The 25,889-nt window shown below is 31.0% G+C and overlaps 2 protein-coding genes across 2 annotated transcripts; both read right to left on the bottom strand.

The window, feature by feature from the left end:
- Positions 1-295: 295 nt before the first annotated feature.
- On the bottom strand, positions 296-11,076 carry LOC125817998 (ABC transporter G family member 15-like). The gene is made up of 9 exons (XM_049497498.1): positions 10,844-11,076; positions 6,830-6,909; positions 5,704-6,165; positions 4,903-5,025; positions 4,649-4,780; positions 3,557-3,841; positions 2,588-2,860; positions 1,820-1,927; positions 296-658 (listed from the first exon to the last, which is right to left on the bottom strand). The coding sequence occupies exons 1-9, from the start codon at positions 11,073-11,075 to the stop codon at positions 296-298; spliced, it is 2,058 nt and encodes a 685-aa protein (XP_049353455.1). The 5' UTR covers position 11,076.
- A 2,347-nt stretch (positions 11,077-13,423) lies between these two features.
- Positions 13,424-20,266, bottom strand: LOC125817999 (ABC transporter G family member 15-like). Its single transcript, XM_049497499.1, has 9 exons — positions 19,928-20,266; positions 17,316-17,395; positions 16,369-16,830; positions 16,148-16,270; positions 15,115-15,243; positions 14,513-14,797; positions 14,095-14,364; positions 13,896-14,003; positions 13,424-13,785 (listed from the first exon to the last, which is right to left on the bottom strand). Exons 1-9 carry the CDS (start codon positions 20,157-20,159, stop codon positions 13,426-13,428), a joined length of 2,049 nt encoding a protein of 682 aa, XP_049353456.1. The 5' UTR covers positions 20,160-20,266; the 3' UTR covers positions 13,424-13,425.
- Between the last annotated feature and the right edge of the window lie 5,623 nt (positions 20,267-25,889).

The following is a 25,889-nucleotide window of genomic DNA, read 5'->3' on the forward strand; positions in this document are numbered from 1 at the left end:
GCAGCACATAAAACTTATAACGTCTTAAAAGTTCAATATCTAGCATTAAGGAACAAACAATTTCTAGTTTGAAAATAGTGCCAAATATATAAATTAAGCATATGTTATACATATATTGCAACTTTTTAATCCATAGATGAATCACCCGGAAAATAATATGTTGTTTTACATTGACCACTATAGTCTATCTTGAGAATATTATCCAAATCCGAGTTTACCCCTACACTTCAGACAACTGTCTTGTAGACTTTCACCGATACAAAACGGTACCTCTACTCAACTCTAATGAAGTTTGTCAATGGAGTGGGGAATCAAGGTCTTGTTGAGAAGACAATGAGTGGATATGATGATATCTTTTTGATGGAAAAGGTGGTGTTATCCTAAAAGAAGGTCTTTTACTAAGATGTTGAAGAGTTGTTTGTGTGTATAATGTGTGTAAAATTGGTAAAGCTTTTTCCTTTAGCTTAAGAACAATGTAGAAGAGCAATCTATATGATATGAGAATTGCTATTACAACACCCAAATCACACCATTTGGAGTGTTTTACTGAAAATCCAAGAACTGAGCTGATGATTTCTTCACCTTTCATCTTCTTCATTTGTTCACCTGGCATTACAGGGTCAAATTCTAGTCCTATTAAATCATTCTTGTATGCACCCTGTCATTTTGCAAAAAAAAAAAAAAGTGTAAAATTGTCAAGGTAATATACTAATATTTATATAGAGAATTTTAATACATAAACATGACCCTTAACTTGGCATCAACTAGTAACTATGACCTTTAGCTTTGGGTGTGTACAAGTAAGCACTTAAACTTGTATAAAATTGAACAAATGGACACATTCGTCTTACATGACATCCTACATGACAATTTTGTGTCCTACCTAACGTGTTGAGTGTATTATGTCATGTAGGACACATGTGTCTACTTGTTCAATTTTATACAAGTTTAAGTACCTACTTATGCACACGTAAAGTTGGAGGGCATAGTTGGCCGCTGAAATCAAGTTAAGGGTCATGTTTATGTATTATGCCTTAATTGTATGTGCACTGAAGTGATAGAGTTATATCACATTTACCTGCTCACCACACTATAATTGTCACTATATTATATTTAGTGGCAGTAATAAATATGAGTGTTTATAATCAATATTTTATATAAATACCGCTAAAGGCTTTTAGCTATTTTGGATGTGATGACATTAACTTAATTACCGCTAAATGTTTTTGAGACAACAAATATAATCATTAAAAGAAAAAAAAAATTATTATCACTAAATGTTTCTTTTTTTTTGTAGTGCAACATGCTGACGCACACAATCAAAGAATCAACTAGAGAAATTCACTAAAATAAAATAAATATATAAATGACATAAGACGGGGTAGTGCAGGGCAAAATTTTCTAAAAGTGCTAAACGGGGTGAGACAAAATGAATTAAAATCTTAGCAGGTCAAGAATCGCCTATCTTATTGACATCCCTAATCCTAATTATTTGATACTAAAAGGCTTTGACAAGTGTTAGAATTGGGTGATTTAGTCACAATGGTGTTGTCATACAAGAGGATAGGTGTTTAACTACAACAACATAACATTGTATGTGTTCCACTTATTGAATAGGGTTCTATGGTTCCTGATGACAGATTCAATTAATCAAAATTCAGTATCTCAAAATCTGAGATATTTCTTGTAAGTTTATATTTTTCAAAGATAGTTTCTTTATTGGAGGAGATATTGCATGTTGGATATATATTATATAATAAACTAAATGTATAATCTTAAAGAAGTTAATTGTATAACTTTTGGGACTGAGAAATTTTACCTGCAAGCCCCATGCCATGTAATTAAGATATGAAATAGGGTATCTCCAAAAGACTTTTGGAAGATCAGGCATTAGCCTGAAAAAACCAGCTGTTGCCATCATAATTCCCTGCATACACAAATTCATGTTACGATAAATCATCTTATTAAGGTTAAAATGAGAGATTAAAGTTAATTGAATATAAAAAGTGTTGATTCATTTTAGGGCTGACTAAAAAAGAAAAGAGGGTCAGATAAATTGGGACGGAGTATTGTTTATATCCTATGAAGGGAATTACACACACATCTACATGAGTATCAAAGTAAGGATTGGAACAAATAATTCATTCATTATTCATCAAGTAAAATAATGGGATGGTTGAAAACTCAAGCAAATCAAAAGTATCTTATAGGAACATACTTTATCATATGCCAATTGCTCAATTGAAATATGTTGTAGTCAGAATATCTAAATGAAATTTACTAACAAGTCACTGAAAATCAATATAGACTAATACATTATTCATGATACATGTACATGAATATCAAGTAAGGATTGGGACAAAGAGTTCATTCAATATTCATCAAAGTAAAATAATAGGATGGTTGAGAACTCAAACAAAATCGAAAGTATCTTATAGGAACACTTACTTTATCATATGCATGTCAAGTGCTTAATTGAAATATGTTGTAGTCAGAATGTCTAAATAAAATTTACTGACAAGTCGTTGAAAATCAATATAGACTAATACATTATTCATGAAAGTAAGATGGGATAGTTGATACTTACAAGAATTCCAGCACCAACAACAAGACCCATGGTGAAATTAGGAACAAAGCAAGCCACAACCATCATGCAACTTTCAACAACAGCTATTGAGCTTAAGAGAACAATGGCAGCATATAAAAAATGGAAGAAGCCAGGGTGAAACTTCACTAGGCTATATGTAATGGCTGCTGAGCTCATAGACATAAAAACTAGGAATGGGAATGATGAAATGAAATTTGAAAGAATGAATACACCAACACCATAGTGTCCACTCTTCCTTTCTTTCTCAAATATCTGCAAATAATAACAATTCACGTGAGATACACTTGAACTGACTTGTGTTATACCATATAGAATACATATATATTATCATGACATGTAGAAGACGTGTGTCTACTTGCTCAATTTTATACAAGTTTAAATGTCAACTTGTGCCAAAGGCGGAGCCAAAAATTATAACCTATGGGTTTTGAATTTTATAGCCACAATTTCAAGTGTTAATAACTAGGGTTTAAATCCTAACCTTAATATTTGTACACATTTAATAAATGTCCTTAATACAAATGCACTATTTGAGCTAAAGTTACTAGGTTCGGCAGAACCCGTATCCAGACTTCAAGCTCTACCCCTGACTTGTGCACACCCAAAATTAGAGGGCACAAATATCAGCTGAAGCCAAGTTAAAACGTACGTTTATATATTATGCCAAAATAAAATAAAATATATGATTGACCTTCATTTCTTCAATGAAAGTGTTAATAACTAGGGTCTAAATCCTAACCTTAATATTTGTACACATATTTAATAAACGTCCTTAATACAAATACACTATGTGAGCTAAAGTTACTGAGTTTGGCAGGACCCGTATCCAGTTTTCAAGCTCTGTCCCTGACTTGTGCACATCCAAAACTAAAGGGCACAGATGTTAACTGAAGCCAAGTTAAATAGTACATTTATATGCATTATGACAAAATAAAATATATGATTTACCTTCATTTCTTCAATGAAAGATGGGAAGCCTCCAATGGACATAAAAGTCATGAAGCCAGAAATGAATCCACCACAAGCACCCCTTGCAATTACAGCATTATGACCGGTTCCAACATCATAGAAAACAGTACCAACACAAATAGATAATATAATATACACTATAATCCTCAACCAATAATAACCAAAATCTCTACTCATATTCTTCAATGATCTCTTAATCAATGTACACAATTGCTTTAACCAACTTGCTTGACTCCCTCCACTTTCTTTAAATACAATATCTTTCTGAAACAAAAAATTAATCACTAGTTAAGATTTGCTATATATATATTTGGTCTTGCAACTTAAAGACAAATTTTTCTAAGTCAATATAGTTTCATAGCTAATAATTTTGATAGTACGACCAAGAATCAATACTATAAATTTTTAGAGGTATACAAAATTATAATTTGGATAGATAATAAATATTTTTCGTTTTTGACCTGTCAGCTAAATATAATTACATGTGCTAATCAAAATATACAAAACATATACATTGATTATATACATAATAGGTGTATTTCTTGTTAATATACAAAACATATTCATTTGTATTATTTCAAAAATTTGGACACTAATATATTATTTGAGAACTTTCGCAAATAGCCACTATAATAAACTTAATTATGCTTCATAGCCATAGTTTGCATATTTACCCTCGTTTGTATAATTCGCAGATTTGTATAATTCACTTATTTGTATAATTTGCGGGTACATTTTTATAATTCAGTTATTTTTGTATAAACTCGAAATAACGAATTTATACAATTACAAACATCAGAAGTGTAAACAGTTATACAAATTATATTATACAAATTCTGAATTATACAAAAGTTGTACAAATTATATTATACAAATTTCGAATTATACAAACGTGTGAATTATACAAAACTAAAAAGTTGAGCCGCATAATTATAGCTAAAAGTAGGTCGCGAATTGTAATTAAGGCAAACTATAGCTATGTTAACTAATTAACTAGTATATATTTGTTTATACACATAATTTTTCCATTTGTTATGAATTATAATAAAAAGAAGGGGAAGAAAAACTTACAATATTTGCAAGTTGTCGAACTCTAGCTTTTGTCCTCAATTTATGGCTTGAATATTTGTAATTTTGAATAAGCCTTACTCTACACTCTGATGTTGGCAAATAAATTAGTGAACTTGATGACTCTTTCATATCCTGCATTTACAAATAACATAATTCAACAATATTATCTACTTCCTCCAATTTACTTTTTTACCAGTCACATTCCGCTTCTCGAGAATCAAACTATATACTACAACTTATTATAGCATACGTACATTTATTCTCCTTGATCCTATTAAAGTGGCAGTAACATCATCAAAGTCTGAATTAATGCAACGAAGAAAATGGTCAGCAGGATTTCTTCTAGTTGGACATGCAAACCCTGAATCACCAAAAAACTGCAAACACATATAATTAAAAAAAAATTAAATTTTGTTTTATAAATAAATAATTACGTGTTTAGTAAAAGTCCTAAAATAAAAAATAAGTCTTTAATATTATTCTTTTGTTAAAATGACTAAAATATCTTTAATTTTTTTTTTTTTTTTACCAAAAATATGAATTTAAAAGTATCTTTAAAATGAAAAAGAGGAACGTTGAATATGAATTTCGAAAGGGTATTTGAGAATATTAAAAATTATTACTCCCTCTATCCCAATTTATGTGATATTTTTCGTTTTTCGAGAGTCAAACAGTTTAAGTCTGCGCATGAAATCTTCAATTTTTTTTGAAATGAAATTTATATATTTGTAAACTACGTAAAAAGTACTATAAGTCACAATAATTGATAATTCAAAATGTTTAAAAAATCGATTAAAAATTTACGGTCAAAGATAGAACTGTTTGAATTTCGAAATCCGAAAAGTGCCACGTAAAATGGAACAGAGAGAGTAATAAGAAAATAATCAAAAAACTTGATCAAATCAAATGTGTTTATAAGCAGGAAAAGTCACAAGTTAGGAATGATGAGACCAACTTATGACTTTTGACTTATAAGCACCTTAGATATTTACCAAACACGTAAATAAGCTAAAATACGTATAAACCAGTTTGACCAACTTATAAACTTTTCTTACCTCTACTGCCAATTTAGCTTCTCCAAAATAAATAGTTTCACCAGAAGATAGCAAGAAAAGGTCATCAAATAGTGCAAAAACTTCACTACTTGGTTGATGAATAGAGCATATTATAGTCCTTCCACCACATGCAATATTCTTAAGTACTTGAACAACAAAATAGGCAGAAGCACTATCAAGTCCACTTGTAGGTTCATCAAGAAATAATAGTTGTGGTTGTGTTATTATTTCAAGTGCAATACTTAATCTCTTTTTTTCACCACCACTTATTCCTCTTAAATGCCAATTTCCAATCAAATTTTGTGCACAATCTTCTAATCCCATCTCTATTATAACATTGTTTACAATCTCATTTACTTCATCTTTACTCATGTTGCTTGGAAGCCTTAATTGAGCTGAGTATTGGATAGTTTCTCTTACTGTTAGAGTTCCCATTAGTATATCTTCTTGTGTCACATAAGCCTGGTATAATAACATGTAATTGCAAATATTTATTAGTCATAGTATCAACTTATATATACATATCGTGTAAAAAAATATACATATAATATACACATTATATACATATATAAGGATGGAAAAGTATCATTATACTACATTAATAGTGTAATTACTCTCTCTGTCTCAAATTATTTGTCATATTTATCTTTTGCACACGTACATGGAAGAAGATATTAATTAGGGGGGATTTTGACTATTTTATTATTTTATGTTTTAAGATATAATTTTTCTTCAATGAATATACATTCTATTTGTTTGAGATGTTTGTAGTATTGAAGAACAATTACGACCGAGGATAAAGAGTGGAAAACCTAATTAATTTTATCTTAAACTTTTAAAATGACGAATAATTTGAGGCACCTATTTTTAAAATAAGGAAAAATAATTTTAGAAGGAGGTAATAGTTATTTACGATATTAGTGTATTATTACTATAATTAATCATAACATCATTTCATAATTGAGATGTTTATAGTGTTAAAAATAATAATAACTATTAAGAGTAATTAAATTAAATAATTGTCATTTAAAATGATACATATAATTTTAAAAACTTTTTTTAAAAAAAAATCACGATAATTGTTCCTAAATATAATATAAAGTTAATTTGGATATATAGAACTTACAACAAAACCATGGTCAAGCCTTCTCTTCTTCCCATTGAGAAGAATATTGCCAGTCATAACAAGATTTGCTGAGAGTCTTCCTGTTAAGTCAAACAAATTACAATTATCATTTAATTCATCTTCATATTTTTATTGATCACCAAGTTATATCGAAAGATTTATAAGGGGCCAAATCAAGGGTGACGATTGAAGAGAGGTCTATAATACCTTAATTCCAGTATTATCTATAAAGGTACGACATTTGAGCCTGACTCAACTTCAAAAACTAGCTCATGAGGGAGGTTTGTCCAAGTTCATATAAAGAGACCAATTTTTCATCTTTCTACCGATGTGGGACTTCTTAACAGTCCCTCGTACGTCCAAATCTCAACTTGAGCGTGAAACACTTATAAATCGGTGAACAACAATTGTGATAAGCCTGACTCTGATATAATGTAAAGATATGATACTTGGATCTAACTCAATCTCAAAAGCTAGTTCTTGAGAGAAGGTTTATCCAAGTCCATATAAGGGGATCAATTTCTCATCCCTCTATCAATTTGAGACTTCTTAACATTATCATCTATACTATGTTGCTCGATTTTTTTTTGAAAACATTGTTGTTGGATTCTTTAAAAGTTGTATAATTTTTGTTCGGAGAATTCGATATTAGTGTACGATAACATATTTGGAATTTATGATCTTATATAGATCAAAAAAATAAGGATCTTAAATATCTCAATAATTAAGGATCAAGTGAAAGCTTAAAATTAAATTGTTACACCCTTTGTTTTATAGAGTATCACTTAGTTTTTGTTGACCTGACACATCCTTAATTGTTTTTCAAAAAATGAAAGTTTATTTTACTAAGCTAATCTTATTAATGAATATTACTACTTTATGTAGCTATTTTAAAGGAAGAAAGGAAAAAATGATAAAATTCTTTTGATTTCATAAATTGAAATAATTTATTATACGGAGGTTAAGTAATATGAAACGAAGAAAATATTAAATATAAAAATCTGTTATTTTTTTGAACCGACTCAAAAATGTATTATAAATTGAGAACAATGAATATTATATATGACCCTGATTTATTTTTTTTAAAGTGTGTGACTTACTCTATGTTTTATAGCTGTAGCCTGTCGGGAAGTAGGCAAATGGAAATAAATACTATAGTATTAATTTAATATTATACTTAGAGGATAATAAATACGCATAGGATAGTGATCTATAGCTACATGATAATTTACAGTATAGTACTCCATCCCCAATCTCAAATTTAAAAAGTAAAGATTTTTTTTGGATTTTATAATTTTTAATAAAGATTAAGTCAAACGTATTAAAATATTATTTAATTCTATTATCATAAAAATATCAAGTGAAAGATCAAAATTAAAAAATTATTAAAAATACTTCTTTTTTTTTTTTATAAATAAATTGGAACGAGCGGAGTATTAATTAGGTGAGCAACTGCATCAATAATGCCTTATTTATAATTTTCTATCTACCTTCATACTACCAGTCAGGGATAACAATAAATTTCACATATTAATGTAGTACCAGCTAGTCACTTTATTAATATCCCATTTAAAAGTTTCCAAGTGTATAATGAACAGAATAAATGATCTATATAGTATATACAAAACATTTGTGATAATTCAATTCATTAATTTCCAATGACAGGAGGACCCTATGCCATGTTCTGTCCTTGCAATCGTTACTAATTTATTAGGGTTCGTTTATCGATCGATTCAGTTTAGTTTTATGTATTATTAATTCAGTGTATTAATTTTTTATTTTTAAATATGTTAACTCAATAAGATATGGTTTATTGATTTTGATTCTTAATGGTTCAGTTTTCGGTTTAACCAATAAGAAAATACTTATAAAATAAAATGAAATATAATGCAACTTTACATAATGCTCATAACATAAAAACAATAATAACTAACATGAAAAGAATTATAGAAGTGCAACAGAAAGAGAAATTAAGAGGAATAGAATTTTTAATTACTTGAGATTTTAACGTTTTGTATAATGTGAAGCTGTGAATTCAAAGTGATTGTGAAGTGTGAATTGAAAGTTTTGGCAAAAGCAGTAACAAATAAAGTACTACAATTAATATTTAATATTTATATAGGGGTAAAATAGTGAATTACTACAGTCTTAATGATTTTTCAGTTTACCCAATAACCTGATATAAAAAATCAAAATCGATAACCTGATATATTTTAATTTTTTATAAAACCATTAAAACACTGTTAACTCTATATCAATAAACCAATAACATTTGGTTTGATTTATTGGTCGGTTCGATTTTATACATCGCTACTAGAAACAATATGTATTGACAATACTTCTTTTGCCCCAAAAATAATTGTCACCTTTGAGAGTTAATTTGACGATTAATATTTAGAGCTAAATTGAATTAGATTAATTCAATGTTTTAGATGAAAAAATCATACAAAAATATTGTAGGTTAATTTTTTCATATTAATATGATAAAAATATATTTTAAAATATTAATCAAGTTAATTAAGTTTGATTTTTGAAAAATGTAAAATATGACAAGTATTTTAAAACAAATAGAATATTATAAAATTATTTACGCGGTCAGATTACATAAGTTTGACCAAAAAAATACAACTAGTTCCTCGTATGAAAAGCTATATGATAATCTGGAAATTAAAGTAATAACATGCAATATCTGATTAAAAATACATTATTATCAATATATATAATTTTTAATATATTAATATTTATCACTTGAATCCTACAATATATAAACCCCATCTGCCATTTTACTTGTATTTAGTTTCTTACACCCATTTAATAGTTATAGTGAATGAATTTGACTACTTTAGTCCAAATTTAAAAAAAAAAAAAGTTTTCCTTAAATGTTGTACAACAACCAAAAAAAAGTTGATATAAGAATGAATCTGCTTTATTACTATTATGAACGGTCAAAGTCATCTACTCTATTCGTTTTAATTTATTTGATTATTTTTATTTTTAATCCGTCTAAAAAAGGCCTCTTTTTTTGTTAATAATTTTTATATTCAACTTTTCGTATGACATGGGTAAGCAAAATAAGTCAATGAAATGTGGTCGACAATGTATATGAATATGAAAATAATAAAATATGCCCATAATTACACATATTTATTATGGATAAGCATTCATCCATGATCCCTTTATTGTGTTCGAAGAAGGATAGCTATATCAATTTTATATACCAAAAACTGCCTTTTTTTTAATGTAAAGAGGTAGCTTCGAATTACAAACGGTTAATAAAATCGAGTTAATATGTGAAACTCTTTTAATTTTGGAGGAAACGTAACAAAGCTATTGGACTCTAAAGTTGGCGGTTTTTAGCAAATGTTTGGATAGTAAAGGAGACGCATAATTGAGAGCTGAAAAAATGATTATATTGCTCCTATGTTGCTATTAGATTCTCTAAAAACGTGTTGCATTTATTAATTATAAAAAAAAAACATTATTTTAGCAGTGGCAGAGCTAGAATTTTCACTAAGAGAATTTAAATCTGAAAAAGTAAACACATGAATTAATCAAAAGAGGTTCCACATCTACAATATATATATATAATATTTTAACAATATATAAATAGTACTATAATTTTCCATCGAAGAAGAATTGAATGAATCCCTGATCACAAGGTGGCCTCACTCCTGATTTTTAGAGAATCCAACACACATCTAGGGAATTGTTAGGGTGTCACTCAAACCCCTTCGGCAAAACGTTGTCATGTATATGTAAGATAAAAAAAAATTTGTTACGTATATATATATATATTAAATTCTTTAAATACAAGCCTAGAGGGTGACTTACTGATTTATGAGTTTCAAAAATTCACCAGATTGGTTTCAAGTTCAAACTCCACGTATTAAATTTTTATTTTTCAAACCTCACCTAGTAAAAGTTCTACATTCACCACTACACTACACAGATATCAACATTTTTAAAGAATCAGAACGACAAATATAAAATTTAGAGATAGAAAAAGAGAGGTACCTGCTAACGTATCAAGAAGTGTAGATTTTCCAGAGCCAGAAGGACCCATAATAGCCATAATTCTACCAGGTTCAGCATAACCACTTAATCCATTAAGTAATCTTTTAGTTGGCCCTTTTCCTCCTCCAAATTTTGGTAACACAACTGTTACATCTTCCCAAATCAAATAGGCTCCACTACTCTCTATTCCCTTTTCAACATCACCACCTAGTCTTGCTACCTCTATCTCCATATATGATACGGTAATTGAGTTCCTCTTCTTACAGTCAAGTGACAATGGTTCGATTTTCAAAAGTAGTTAGAAGCCAAGAACATGTTAAACTATTTTTGTATATATAAAAGAGGAAAAAGTTGATACAAGGACTTACAAAGCTATCTTGGCCAAAAAAATGTATGAGTACAAGCCTTAAAGTTAGTCAAATATATATACAACAGATTCCATGTGCTAATTTGATAGGACAGTGTTGCACTGGCCATAGAATTTAAAAATAATATATTTTTGGTAAAAAATAATAATAATTAAAGAAACCAACTTTTAGTTTTCTCGATTTTGGTGATAAGAAAACGATATGGGAGGTCGGATTCCGAATCGGTCTAGTTTGACTATCGGATCCTTTATCGAGAGTTGGTGTTAGGTCCTAAGTAGGGTCTCAAGGTCGGATTCCGAATCGGTCAGATGTTGGTGTCGAGGTCAAGTCGGGTCCAGTTCTAATGTTAGGTCCCAGATCGAGAGTCAGGGTCAGGTCCTTGCTTGGATCGCGGGGTCGAATCTCGGACTGTCATCGAGGTCGTGTTTTGGGGTCGGATCCCAGTTCGAATGTCCGATGTCGAGTCAGGTGTCGGAGTTAGGTCATGAGCTGAGTGTCGGGACGGATCTCAGATTGATCGTCGGAGTTATGTCCCGATTCAAGTGTCGTGGTCGGATCTCGGATTGATCATCCATGTTGATTTTCGGGTCAAAAACTATCTTTCTGAAAAGTATTTCCTACTCTAGCCAATAATGAAAGATGTTTTCTGAAAAATATTTTTCATTCACCAATCAAACGGTAGAAAAAAAATTTCATTCACCAACCAAACATGAGAAATAAGTTACAAACCAATTTGTTTTCCAAGATTTTCAAAAAACTTTTACATGAAAAACATTTTCCTTCGTACCAAACACACTCGACTTCTTACAAGAGTTTTGCATTCATAGTGCTTGAACCTGAGACATTTGTTAATAATGGAAAATTTTCAACCATCCTACCACACCTCCAGAGGCGGACCCACACTATGGAGAAGGGGTGCACGTGCACTCGCGAGCTAACTTCCGAAAAAATCATATGTATATATATATATCTATTTTGAAAAACTGGTAGAAATTAGGATATACTCCCTCCGTCCCTTTTTAGTTGTCCACTTTAGAAATGGCACACAGATTAAGGCAACAATGATTAGCACAGTTAAGTTACAATTTTACCCTTATGACAACTTTTCACTTCAAAATTATAACCACTTATTTGAATTAAAGTGAAATAAATTGGAGGGAAACAACATACACTTTTACAATTTTCAAGAAGTGTAAATAAGGGTATAATAGGAAAAAATTTGTTGTCCTTTCTTGATTTGTCAAAATGGACAACTAAATAGGGACAACTAAAAAAGGAAATATGGACAAGTAAATAGGGACGGAGGGAGTATTTAACAGTGCATCCATGAGATGCATAGAAGTGCCCTTGTGCTATTGGTACAAGCTAGAAATATCACCCTTGAGAACTAGGGTTCAAACCCAACTAAAGGCCTTTTTTTATTATTTTTATTTTAAGTTTAACTTAGAGCTCATATTTGAGCTAAGGTTATATATTATTGCACCCAAAGTCTTCAAATCCTGGGTTTGCCTCTGCACACCTCAGTAGTAACTAACATAGAAGGCTTAGTATATTATCTGTTAGTATGTGCTGCAAATGTTGGCTATTTAAACATTGTATTCCTTAACCAACAAAGATAAATATGTGTATCTAAGTGGTACCAAAAAATTGATTTACTGAAACATAATTTCAGAAGATTGAAGACACATCTATATGTACCAAAATTTCCAAAAATATAGTCACATTTTCCAGCACCATAAGCCAAGGCAGGACAGAAGGTTAGAAAAGAAACAACACTACTGAAATACCAAGAAAATGATTTAATGTCTCTCAAAGACTTAGTGATGAAGAGCTACGTTGCTCGTACTCTCAAAACTGTTGCCACACCCGTGCCATATACTCTGAAAATTTACTACTTTTGAAGTATCTGACACACATTGGGTCAACCCGTTGATATTTTTTATGCTTAAGGCAATGACACTCATCAACAACAAAGCATGCTAGTTAGACATTAGTAATTTCAATTTAGGTAAACAGCAAAAGAAGGGACACTTCTATTGTATATATATGTGATGATTGATACAACAATTTGTCTGGCTCTTTAATGGAAGCAAATTTATTGTCATGGTTCAACAAATGAAACCTCAAGGACAATTTAAGTTTAATTTTCTTGAACTTATGAGATATTATTAACAGTAATGAGATGACAATATCTTTGATTTTTTCTTATAGTTTCTATGGGATTGGAGAACTAAGACCCTCTTGAGAAGACAATGACCTGAGAGCATGCTGTCTTTTTGAATAGGATAAAGATGGTTTCCTCTTGAAGGACGGACGCCTTTTGAGTTTGTGCATCGTTCTCTTGGCATACATTGATCGGAAAAATGGTGTAGCTCGTTCTTTTAGCTTGAGAATTATAAAGAATAGAAGCCTGTACATCACGATGAGGGAGTATAATGCAAGTAAATCCCACCATTTGGAGTGATCCAACGACAATTTGAACATGTTCGTGATCACATATTCCCCTGTTAGTTTCTCTCCGCCAGGAATTAGTGGATCAAATACAAGTCCAATCATGTCATTTTTGTATGATCCCTGCGATAGTAGTATATATGTCATCGTCAAAACTATTCTTAATACACAAGAATCTGTTTTTAGTCTTGATTTTGTCCATAGATTATGTATGTGATAGATGTTATCGTTACCTGTAAACCCCATGCCCCGTATCCAATAAATGAAATTGGATAGCGCCAAATTGGCTTGGGAAGATCTGGCAGTAAACGGAAGAATCCAGCAGTCATCATCATGATTCCCTGTATAAGGCAACGCGACAAGTAAAATTACTTGACAATTGTTGTAGATAAAATAAGATGAGAAGAAGTGTGTTAAGCAGTTGTAACTTACAAGCACACCAGCTCCTGTTATGATTCCCATTAAGAAGTTTGGAACAAGTGAAGCTACAATCATCATGCAACTCTCAACAACAGCGATACAACCAAAAAGATTTAGGCAGAAAAACACATAACGGAAGAATCTAGCCCGAAACACCATGTAATAGGTGATGGTTCCAGTGAGGAGTGAAACTGCAACTAAGAATGGAAATGATGAGAGGAAGTTTGCTAATACGAAAGCTGCAACACCATAGTGCCCGTTAAGCCTTTCTTTGGTAAAAACCTGTAAAATGAGATATAGTATCAGTTCAAAATGTTTCAAAACTCGCGACAAAAACACTCAAAAGTAGCCGTCCTGTATTGTACTTGGGAGTCGGATAAAATTATCTTCGACTGAAAATTAGGATCATATATAGGAAATGGATGTTTACCTTCATTTCTTCTATGAAGGATGGAAAGCCACCAATGGACATGAAAGTCATGTAGCCGGTGACAAATCCACCACAAGCTCCCCGAGCCAAGATTGCTGTGTAACTGGTGCCAACATCATAGAAGAGGGTACCAACGGCAAAAGCTACAATAATATAAATTACTATACGAGACCAATAATATCCCTTGTCTCTTGACATGTTTACAAATGATCTCCGCGTCAATGTCAAAAGTTGCTTTCCCCAACCAGCTTGACTTCCTTTTACTATCTCAATCTCAACACCTTGCTGCAAACAAAAGGATGCATTAGGAGGTCCTCCAATTGATGTTAATCATCGTTAACAGAATGGTCATTGTCTAAAAGTATGTCAATGTTGTTATAACGACAAAATATGCATCCGTGATGAAAGCATTCTACACGACATCTTTTGTAGTCTGTCAACTGAATAGTACTGATCATATGAGAAGTATCAGCACATATGAATCTAAATGCGGCGTTTAGCACACCCTACATTTCAGTAACTCCTTTAAGAGAAAAACAGTAAAATAAAGAAAGAGGATCATAATGAGTAATCACATATGAAGAGTGGGACAAGAAACTAACAGTGGCTAAGAGTTCTCGCATCCGTGACCTGGCCCTCGTTGCGTATGGTGAGTGCTTATATTTGCTTGCAAGCAGTTCTTTTATTTCTGCTGTTGCCATGTTCATTAAGTAGTCACTTTTATGTGTTTCCTGCATTAAAAAAAAAACAAAGATTAGCTCTCTTGAGTATATGGTTTTGAGAAAAGGATACACAACCTATGATCCAAAATTATGTAAGATAAATGACAGGTTAGTATGAATTAGTAATTAATTGATATCAAAGATAGAAAAAAGAGTAAAACTATACTGACAAAAGTTGTATTAAAGTGGCTTTAGTCCTCAAGTTTCTGATTTTTTGTATTGCCAACAGAAAAACTAGAAATCCACCACTTGAGTCCATAGGTTTTCAGTGTATTTGTGACGGGAATCATAGTTCTTACGTAACACCTCGAGCATGTTTAACATAAAATTTTCCATTTATGTAACACTGAGTCTTTGGGAACACGGTAAACATATGTTGAAGGCTTTGCCAGTGCTTCACAAAACTACCATCAACAAGTCTAAATCCTGACACTTGAAGGGAATCAATAGACAGCTTCATCTTGAAGTTAAAAGCTGATATACTTCCTCCGTTTAAATTTGGTTGTCTGGTTTTGACTTGGCACAAAGTTCAAAAAAGTAAAGAAAAACTCTAAATCAAAGATACGTGGAATGCACTAAAATGTCCTTTTAATTTTGTGGTCTTAAACATGTCATGTGGAAAGTTGAAATTAAAGAATTGCCAAAAAAGAAAAGATTCTTGTAAACAGACTAAGATAAGCAAATTTAAACGGAGGGAGTAAAAGACTGATATACAAGTAGTTACACATCCATCAGCCACAGGAAAAGACTAACCAGAGTGGTCATAATAAGAGGTGTTAAGATTGCATCTGCATAGTTGTAGTAGCAGTTGTTGAAGTGCGTGATCATCTCATCTAAAAGTTTAAGCCGTAACAAAGAGCTAGCTAGCACACTTTAATTACTTTATAATATTATGTTTCAACAGAAGTCATACCCGGAGTCTTTGTGATCCTTTCAGTGTGGCTGTAACGACATCAAAGTCCGAATTAACACAACGTAGGAAATGATCAGATGGATTTCTCCTACTTGGACAAGGAAATCCAGATTCAGCAAAGAACTGAAATATCAATAACAATATGCATACGTTAAATTCATTCTCATCAGAAAGGACAATTGTAAATGTGCTTGTCTTCATTAAGATATTGCGCGCCATACCTGTACTGCCAATTGTGCTTCTCCAAAATATACAGCCTCTCCACCAGACAACAGAAAGAGGTCATCAAACAAGGCAAAAACTTCACTACTAGGCTGATGAATTGACGAGATAACTGTTCTTCCATCGCGTGAAATATTCTTAAGAGCTTGAACAACAAAGAATGCTGAGGCACTGTCAAGACCAGTGGTAGGTTCATCAAGAAAAAGTATACGAGGTCGTACAAGGATTTCAAGTGCAATGCTCAATCTCTTTTTCTCCCCACCACTTATTCCTCTTACTTGCCAATTTCCTACCAGTCTATCAGCACAATCTCCTAGCCCCATTTCCATTATTGTTCCCTCCACAATATCGTCTACCTCTTCTTTCGTCATGCTTGTTGGAAGTCGAAGATGTGCTGAATACATTATTGTTTCTCTAGGTGTTAGAGTTCCCAACAGTGTATCCTCTTGAGTAACATAAGCCTGAAACATTCACACAGCTCATCAGAAAGATACGAGGTCATACAACTTCTACATTCAAATCCGTTAACTAAAAAATGTTTCTCATAATGGAAATGTAGTTTTAGACAATTCCAAGTTTTATGTAATATTCTTATGTCTATTGAGTGCTTTAAAGAGATTCTGTAACTTCGATATGTTATCCAGAGTTGATTACTCAGGTAGTCACTCAGTTAATAGTTATCATCTCAGGAAGTCACTTTCTTTGTTGAAAATCAAAAAGAAAGATGACTTTCTGAGATAATACATATTAGCTTAGAGACCATTTGAGAAATCAATCCCGCGTTTCCATCTATATTGGAACAAAAGATAGTAGGCAGATATTATTACATAAACTAGCACAAGTACACGTCCTGCTTAAGAGAAACAGGATGCTTATGGCAAATACTCAAAGTGCCTAAAATGTTGTATCTATAACAGATTAAAAAGGTTCAATCAGGATAGCTTACAACAACACCATAGTCCAACCTCCTCTTCTTCCCATTGAGAAGGATATTTCCAGTCATTACGACATTAGTCGACAGTCTACCTGCAGTTCAAACCAAGATAAATATGATTTAGCAAAGTGTGGATGTAATATATAATCACAAGAAGTGAATTTCATTTCCCCCTTTTATCACTTTCAACCAACAAATTCAGAATTTGGATTGTCTAGCATGCAAACATGCATATTCCACAAGAAACATCTCTAATTTGTACTTATCTTATTGGAATGACAACAAAAAATAGAAGTTAAAGAAGGGAATAGATAAAAAGGAGATGATAAGAGAATTCTCAAGGCTCTAGCTAAGAGTGTAGAGATCAAGACATCACCCAAAGACGAGATACTCCATCTGTTTCAATTTGTTTGTCTGGTTTTGACACACAGAATTTAAGAAAGTAAATATGACTTTTAAATATTGTGATCATAAACTAAAGATACGTAGCATGTACCAAAATGTTCTTTAATCTTATGGTCTTAAACATGTCATGTGGAACGTTAGAAATAAAGAGTTGTCACAAAAGGAAAAAAGTTATTCTTTATGAAACGAGCTAAAAAGAAAGCAAGACAAACAAATTTAAACAAAGGAAATATACCTTTTAGTTATCAAGAACCAAGGGAATACCTATACCTATTCCTTTTGATAAATTGAAAACCAGATTTATGTTCTTATCATATATTTATTGATTTATTTATTGTTATTGGTCTCTTGCTCGTATTTAGCCTTGGACCCCTTGATTTGGGATGCATTCCCAAACAACCCAACTCATAGACAACGCCTTGTGGTGTAACAGAGTTCAGGCACAACGGGGCTCTCACTCTTTTTGGGCTATGTTCTTATATTGGTTTTACCTTTTATCATCAAAATTCATAACACTACTAATCCTATCCTCAGCAGATTAGGTAGTTTACTCATTGAAAAGATCCTAGTCCAACAAACTTCATCTTTTATTTTGTAAATAAATAAACATTTATATGAATTCAATGCATAGTGTTATGAATTATTTCTGAATTCATTCCAAGCAAATTGAAAACTTCAAATTGCAAAGAATTCCTCTCTCCGTCCACTTTTACTTGTTACATTTGAACTTAACACATTTATGTTTATTTCACCACAGTATCTCTATTAGTTGATGTTTAGTATTAGGTTTTGGAAAATGATTTGGGGAATAAGTAATTAATACTGCTAAACTATAAAAGAATAATAATTGTCTTTTCTTAATATATTAAAAGTGACAAATAAAAAATAAAAAATTATTTTCTGAAATAGTGGACAAGTAAAAGTGAGTGGATGGAGTATTTTTTAAACCAAATATAATAGGAATGGGAATGTTCATTTTGTCTAACTAACTATAATTTTTTTTTTGGTTTCCACCCGTTTGGTGTTTGGAGTCCACATTGGAGCCCCAATTAAATTCAGATCGTGCACTACAGGGTCCATTGGAGGTGACACTCCCAACCAAACGAATTTTCTTCATATTCAGAGCTCGAACCGAGACCTCTAGTTAAGGGTGAAACAGTCTCACGATAAAACATGTTAATAACTGACTCTACTTTAACACAAACAACATTATTAAATGTGAAAAATATAGGTTTCCAATATTCTAATTTTCCAGATAAAGGGAGAAAAAATTCATAGAATTTTATCAATTTTAAAGCAGAAAACCAGTCGTAGTATGTGGTCAAAGACAAAGCTTAATGAATGCCCAACTACCCTTGGCGACATTTAATTAAAGGGCATCTCAATTTTATTAACTGAATTTGTGAATCGATGCACACCTATTAAGAAAAGTTTATGATATAAATTAAATATTATTTTCCACATTTACCCTTTTACTTATTGTCAAATTAGTCTTAAAAATAGAAATAATTCAAAGTAAAATCATAAATATGAACAATTAATTCTCTTGAACTTATCATATAGAAAATGTAAATAAAGGGCAAATATGGAAAAACTTTGAACAATTCACTTATTTTGAACTATGAAAAAACCCCAAAAAGTCAGTTAATATGGAATCAACGGAGTATATATTTATTTACACACAGATCTGCAATAGCAAATGATCTCTTATGACCACTTGTAAATTGAATAGAAAAAACTGATATTTCTAGATGTTTAATGTGCAAAAAAAAATGAAAAATCATAAACCTAAAAACAAATTTGTAACAGATTACAAAACCAAAATCTCCTGATCTGCAATAATATATGTCTATTCAACTATTTTCACATGAACCCTTTAATTTATTATTTTTTGCTAAACATAGGGAATTAGATCCTTCAAACTACCCAAAAAACCCTATTAAAAATAGGACATAGAAGCATTGTATTTTTATTCAACTAGAAATATACATTACATCCCCTTTCACAAATAACATTCTTGATCAAAATAGGAAACAAAACAAAAAAAAACACTACCAAAAACAAACACAAAGCTCAAACATATTCCATAACTATACGAGATCGATCAGGATTTAAATGTGAGGTAATTTCTTTCCATCTGTCTAAACCTTACAAATAATGTAAATATCCGATTCCAAGATATAATATGTACCATTAAATCGAAGAGCATACAAACTAACCTGCTAACGTATCGAGAAGTGTAGATTTTCCAGAACCAGAAGGACCCATAATAGCCATAATTCTACCAGGTTCAGCATAACCACTTAATCCATGTAACAACTTCTTAGTTGGTCCTTGTCCAAAATTTGGCAACATTACTGTTAAATCTTCCCATACTAAATATGCAACACCTTGACTATGGATTACACCTCTTTCAATATCACTACTACTACTTGTCACCTCTATCTCCATATCCAACCAAAATATTTTAAAAAAAATATCTCAAGAAATATATTGACAAAATTGGTTTGTCATAAAATGATGATGAGTATAATGATGAGTACAAAAAAAGTGTAATAATATATATGGAGTTAGATAATGGACATTATGGCAAGGTTTTATGTCAAAGGCGGATAGGTGGGAAGTAATGGAAATTAATGTTATGGGGTCCAATGCATGGGGTTTACAGTTGCAATTAATACATTATTAATTGTTGCCGCCTAGCTAGGACTTTTTTTTTTTTTTTTTTTGTGAAATATAGTTTTCATACTTGTCAATATTTTGGTCCATTATTTTGCCTTGATGTGTGCTTTTAACAACATTTTTAAATGAAAAATAAATGTTATATCAAAACTATCTCTCTCGGTCTCTAATTACTTGTTCACTTTTGAATTGACACACATGTTAAGAAAACACTGATTGACATAGTGAGTTTACCAAATTAAGTAATGAGGGTATAATAGGTAAAAAAATGGGTAAATAATTAATTAGATATAACGAAAAAAAAATGGACAAATACTTAGAGACATCGAAAGGAATAAATTGATGGAAAAAGATGGTATATACGTCCTTCGGTGGATCTAGAAATAATAATTTTTCCCATGTTATGATATCTTATTGATTAAGCATTTGCGTTTTAATATAGATATATATCGTTATCAGTTATTACCCCTAATAATCATCATACTATACTAAAAGCTATTGAAAGAGCTTAGGTGTAAAATTGATCAATTACCAAAATATCCAATAAAATTGAATGATGTTTTAATCAGAGTTTTTACGAAGTGACAATTCTTTTCTAACTAAAATGATTATATATATATATATATATATATATGAAAAAATTATGTGGTTAAACAAACTTATACTACTTAATTATTCATCATAGCTATAGTTTGCTATAATTACCACTCGCGACTAACATTATACATTAATTACGTGGGTTGACTTCGAGTTTGTATAATTAGTCACGTTTGTATTTGTATAATTCACCAGAATATACAAATACATATGTATAATATACAATTATCTAATCGATATACATATACAATTCACCTTTCTCCCACTCTCTGCCCTCTCTCGCTCGCCTCTCTTCTCCCTCTCCCAATCTCGCTCACCTTTCTCCTCCCTCTCCCAATCTCGCTTGCTTCTCCTCCCTCTCCCAATCTCGCTTGCCATATATACAAATGCATATGTATAATATACAATTATCTGACCGATATACATATACAATTCACCTCTCTCCCACTCTCTGCCCTCTCTCGCTCGCCTCTCTCCTCCCTCTCCCAATCTCGCTTTCCATATATACAAATACATATGTATAATATACAATTATCTAACTGATATACATATACAATTCATATCTCTCCCACTCTCTGCTCTCTCTCACTCGCCTCTCTCCTCTCTCTCTCAATCTCTCTCGCCTATCTCCTCCCTATAACAGGTAGCTACGAATTGTAATTATTAAACTATAACTATAGAGTGTAATTAGGCTATTTTTGAGTGGCTATATGTGAAAGTTCCTATATATATCCATATAGCTATATATTGTTTTGTTATCATTAAAATTAAGAGAAAAAGTCTGAAAAATACTCCAACTTTGACAGAAATTGTTGTTACGATACCAAACTTTATGGAGGACCTTTTACCCTTGCACTATTTAATACTGTATTTTAAAGGTATATATGTGCGCCCACGTGGACACATTACTATTTATAATTATGCAATATTTATGATGTCCACGTGGGCACATATATACCTTTAAAATACACTATTAAATAATGCAGGAAGGTAAAAGGTCCTTTTCAAAGTTCGGTAACGTAACAACAATTTCAGCCAAAGTTCGAATATATTTCAGACCTTTTTCCCTAATTTTAATGATAACAAATCAAAACAATATAATAAAAAAAATTATTTGTGGTGAATTTATTTTTGGGACAAATTTATATGATGAAGAAGAATTTGGGGAAGATCTAAACAAATATGGAAAAGAAGATATTATGAGTAATAAGATGGAACTACAAGAGAAAATATGAAAGAAAAAAATGTATCTAAATCAAAAGGTTTAGGACTCTATAAATAGAGGTTTGTTGCTTCTAACTTAATCAACATTCACAATGTAGTCCTAGGGGCTTTGAAAGTTTTGGTTAGGATAAGACTTTGTGGGACACAAGTGATAAGTTATCACTTGTGTGAACCTCTCTTGTATTTTGAGTGAATTGATTGAGGTTGTTTCTCTCTATATTTTGTACTCTTATATTTATATAGTGGATTGTTCATATCCTTTGTGGACGTAGATCGATTGACCGAACCACGTTAAAATTTTTGTGTCTTTTGGTATATTTCTTGTTTGTCTTCTTACTCATGCTCTTTCAAGGTTTACTTTATTGGCTTCCGTATGACACCTAATTGTTTCAGTCCTAACATCGAGTTCACAAAAGATTCCCTATTCAGAGTGATACAAGTTGAAAATTTAAAAGACGGATGTGATTACATTCAAATCAAGATCTAAGGTAAAATAAAGAGGATCTTGAAACTCTCTTGGATTGTTTAAATAAGATTTCATATGTATACAAGCCTGCAGAAGAGTTCAGAGAAATTAATAATGGGAAGAACAATTGTTATTTTGAAAAAAAGATATCTTATTGAAGAAAAAAGATGTTCAAGATTAAAGTCCAATTTTGAATAGGGAAAATTGTATGAAATAGCAAACTATTAATTCAAATTAAATGTTATAGCCATAGTTTATTTTAATTGTAATTCACAACAAACATTCCCTTTATTTGCCATCTGATTCGATATACAATTAGTCATTTTCGGTATACAATTAGTCATTTTATACATTTCGGCATAAAATGTGTTTGTGTTTGTATAAAGCGAGAGAAAGTGTATATACAAATACAAATACATATATTTCCGTCCTAGCTATACACTTATAATTATACAAATACAAATCTTATTATACAAATTACAATGTATAAATGAATTTATACAAAACTGAACAATTTGTATAAAATTGGATGTTTCTAGAGAATTATACAAATCAAAAGCTCCATAGCAAACATAAAATTTGTTATGAAGCGCAATTATGCAAACTATAGTTATAACATAAAAATATGATTTTTATGTTTGTTATATGTGATACCTATTACAATTGTGAGTTGAAAGGAAGCCAAAATATGCATTACATCTAAAAAAAATTGTGAAGATTGAACGTGGATGAAGATTTGTTAACTGTAAAAAAGAAAAAAAAGATATTGAGTGAATATTTATAATGGAAAGAGATTATTATTTTTCAAAATCAAAAAAGGAAGGTCTAAGGGGAGTTCAAATTATTGGCATCATTTATAGCAAATGTCTTTATTACATATTATATATTAGAAACCAAAATTGCATTAAAAAAAACTAGATGTATATATATCACCACATAAGCACAAGAAAAACTATCAAGAGGATTAAAGTAGCTTAACATTATGAAGCAAGAATGATCAATTATAACAAGTAAATTTGATTTAATCATTACAATTCTTACACCATTCAAATATGGTGGTATATATTATAATTGGGTCAAGAAATGTATCAAAGAATTAAGACATTACTTCAAATAGAAGATTCATCGTATCAAGACATATGAAGCAACTATCAGATTTACTAGAGCATGATGAACCATTATTGAAAGAAGGAGTATGGAACTGATTCAATATGCAACCATACGTATTTTTGTTAAAAGTATGTGACTATCTCATCTAAAAGTTTAAGCAGTTAGAGAGAACACATTTTTATTAGTTAATTATATTCACAACACGACCCCTCACGTGTGGACCTGCTTTTTTTTCATAGACGATCAAGCATGTGGAAATTCTTTTTTATATGGGTGACGGTGAGATTCAATCACAGGACCACTGTTTGCTCTAATACCATGTTAAAGTGTACATGTGACCATCTCATCTTAAAGCTTAAGTTGTTAGAGACCATATTTTTATTAGTTAATTGTATTCTCAACAACTTCCATCTCAACCACTCCCAAATTTCTTTGTTCTACTCTTCATAAGCATTGTAATTCACCGTCGAATTTTATTTTATTTTTTGCTTAGAATGTAAGGATTTTATTCATAATTAAAGTGCATCCATACAAAAGAGAACTGATCTAAATGAAGCAGTTTCATTTGCATCCCTTTCGAGAACATTTGTAATACAAGAAGGAGATGCTTCAACAATATAAAATTTGTTTCTAATGTGTGAGTATAGAGTGTTGTCATTATTTAGAGAGTTTAGTAATACCAGTGAATCCGTTCACACCAGAATATGCTTAAATTTTTTCTCTTTTGCAAGAGTCAGGTCATGCAATAGGGCTAACAGATAGAGACTTTATTTTATGCATGTGGGACTATTCAGCTTTACTTGTCAAAGTAAATTTAGAAAAGGAAATACTTCATAAAAGTACAATTACGTAATTTATGTGGTAATAATTAATGTACCTTAAAACTTACATTATAATTTTATTTTGTCTAAAACACAATTCGATATATAATAATTTACCTTGGGTATATAATAATATACAAAACTTTCATATATCTTTTTTATAAAAATATTTATGAGATAATTACACTCTCTAATTCAGGGGCGGAACTATATGAAACCCAAGGATTCATCTGAACCCTCTTCATCGAAAAATTACATTATATATATAAGATCGATTTAGTGATATAATGTTATATACCTAAGAGATGAACCCCCTCAGCATAAGTCAAAGGCTTGATTTAGTGGTAAAGTGGGTTCACGATTTTGACAAAACTCCTCAACTTCATGAGTTTAAGTCCGTGTAGCAACCTCTTTTTTTCATATTTTAGTTTGCTGATGTTGCCTATTCTTTTCCCTAGCCTCAGTTTCATTGTTTCCATACTCAACAGGGCTAGAAAAAAAAATCGTAATATGATTTTTTAACTTCCTATGTTTTATTTTTCGTGTTGCTATAAATTTGAATCTTATTTAGTGGCTTATATTTGATTTGATCCATTTATATGTGAATACTATTAATGTGCTTACTTGTTTTTTTGATGAAAATCCTACCTCCGCCATTGCTCTCTATGATAACAATCCTACCAAAGTTGGCTCAGGTTTTACTTTCTAGTTTCTTAACTAATTTGTCTAAATTTCTACATAAATTAAATGAAAACTTATTTTTCAATATTAGCCCAACAACTCAATCACACCAATTTCTTCCCTTTTCATGAAGAAATTGGTAGCACATAACCTTGCAGTATATAATTATTTCACTAGCAAAAAATCAAATCTGTAGTTGCTGTTCTCTAACTCCATGGAGAACTAAAGGGTTCAATTTCTGAATCTCTAGAAAATTTAAGACTTTTGGAAGTTCTCAATTAGTGCAATAACTTTATAGGTTGTCATTGTTGTAACTCGAAGTTTTAAAAATTAAATTTCCACAAATAAGTTTTGTTCTGAGTAGGATTATTGTAAAAGATTGATTATGTATTGAGAAGCCTAAATCCAAATTCTTACGTGATTTGGTGTAGTTTTTAAAATGTTTTTGATGAATCTGGTGCTTAGATTCAAGGGATCAGAAGACGAGTTCAATTTTTTTGTATAATGATGTATGTTGACACCCAATTATGTCCCTCTTTTCTTCTAAATTATTTCGTTGAGCTTCTAAATTACTAATAAGTCGAATACTTTATAATTCAT

This window comes from Solanum verrucosum, unplaced genomic scaffold (assembly GCF_900185275.1).
Source record: "Solanum verrucosum unplaced genomic scaffold, falcon-dt-bn FXZP01000253.1, whole genome shotgun sequence".
Classification (NCBI taxonomy): domain Eukaryota; kingdom Viridiplantae; phylum Streptophyta; class Magnoliopsida; order Solanales; family Solanaceae; genus Solanum; species Solanum verrucosum.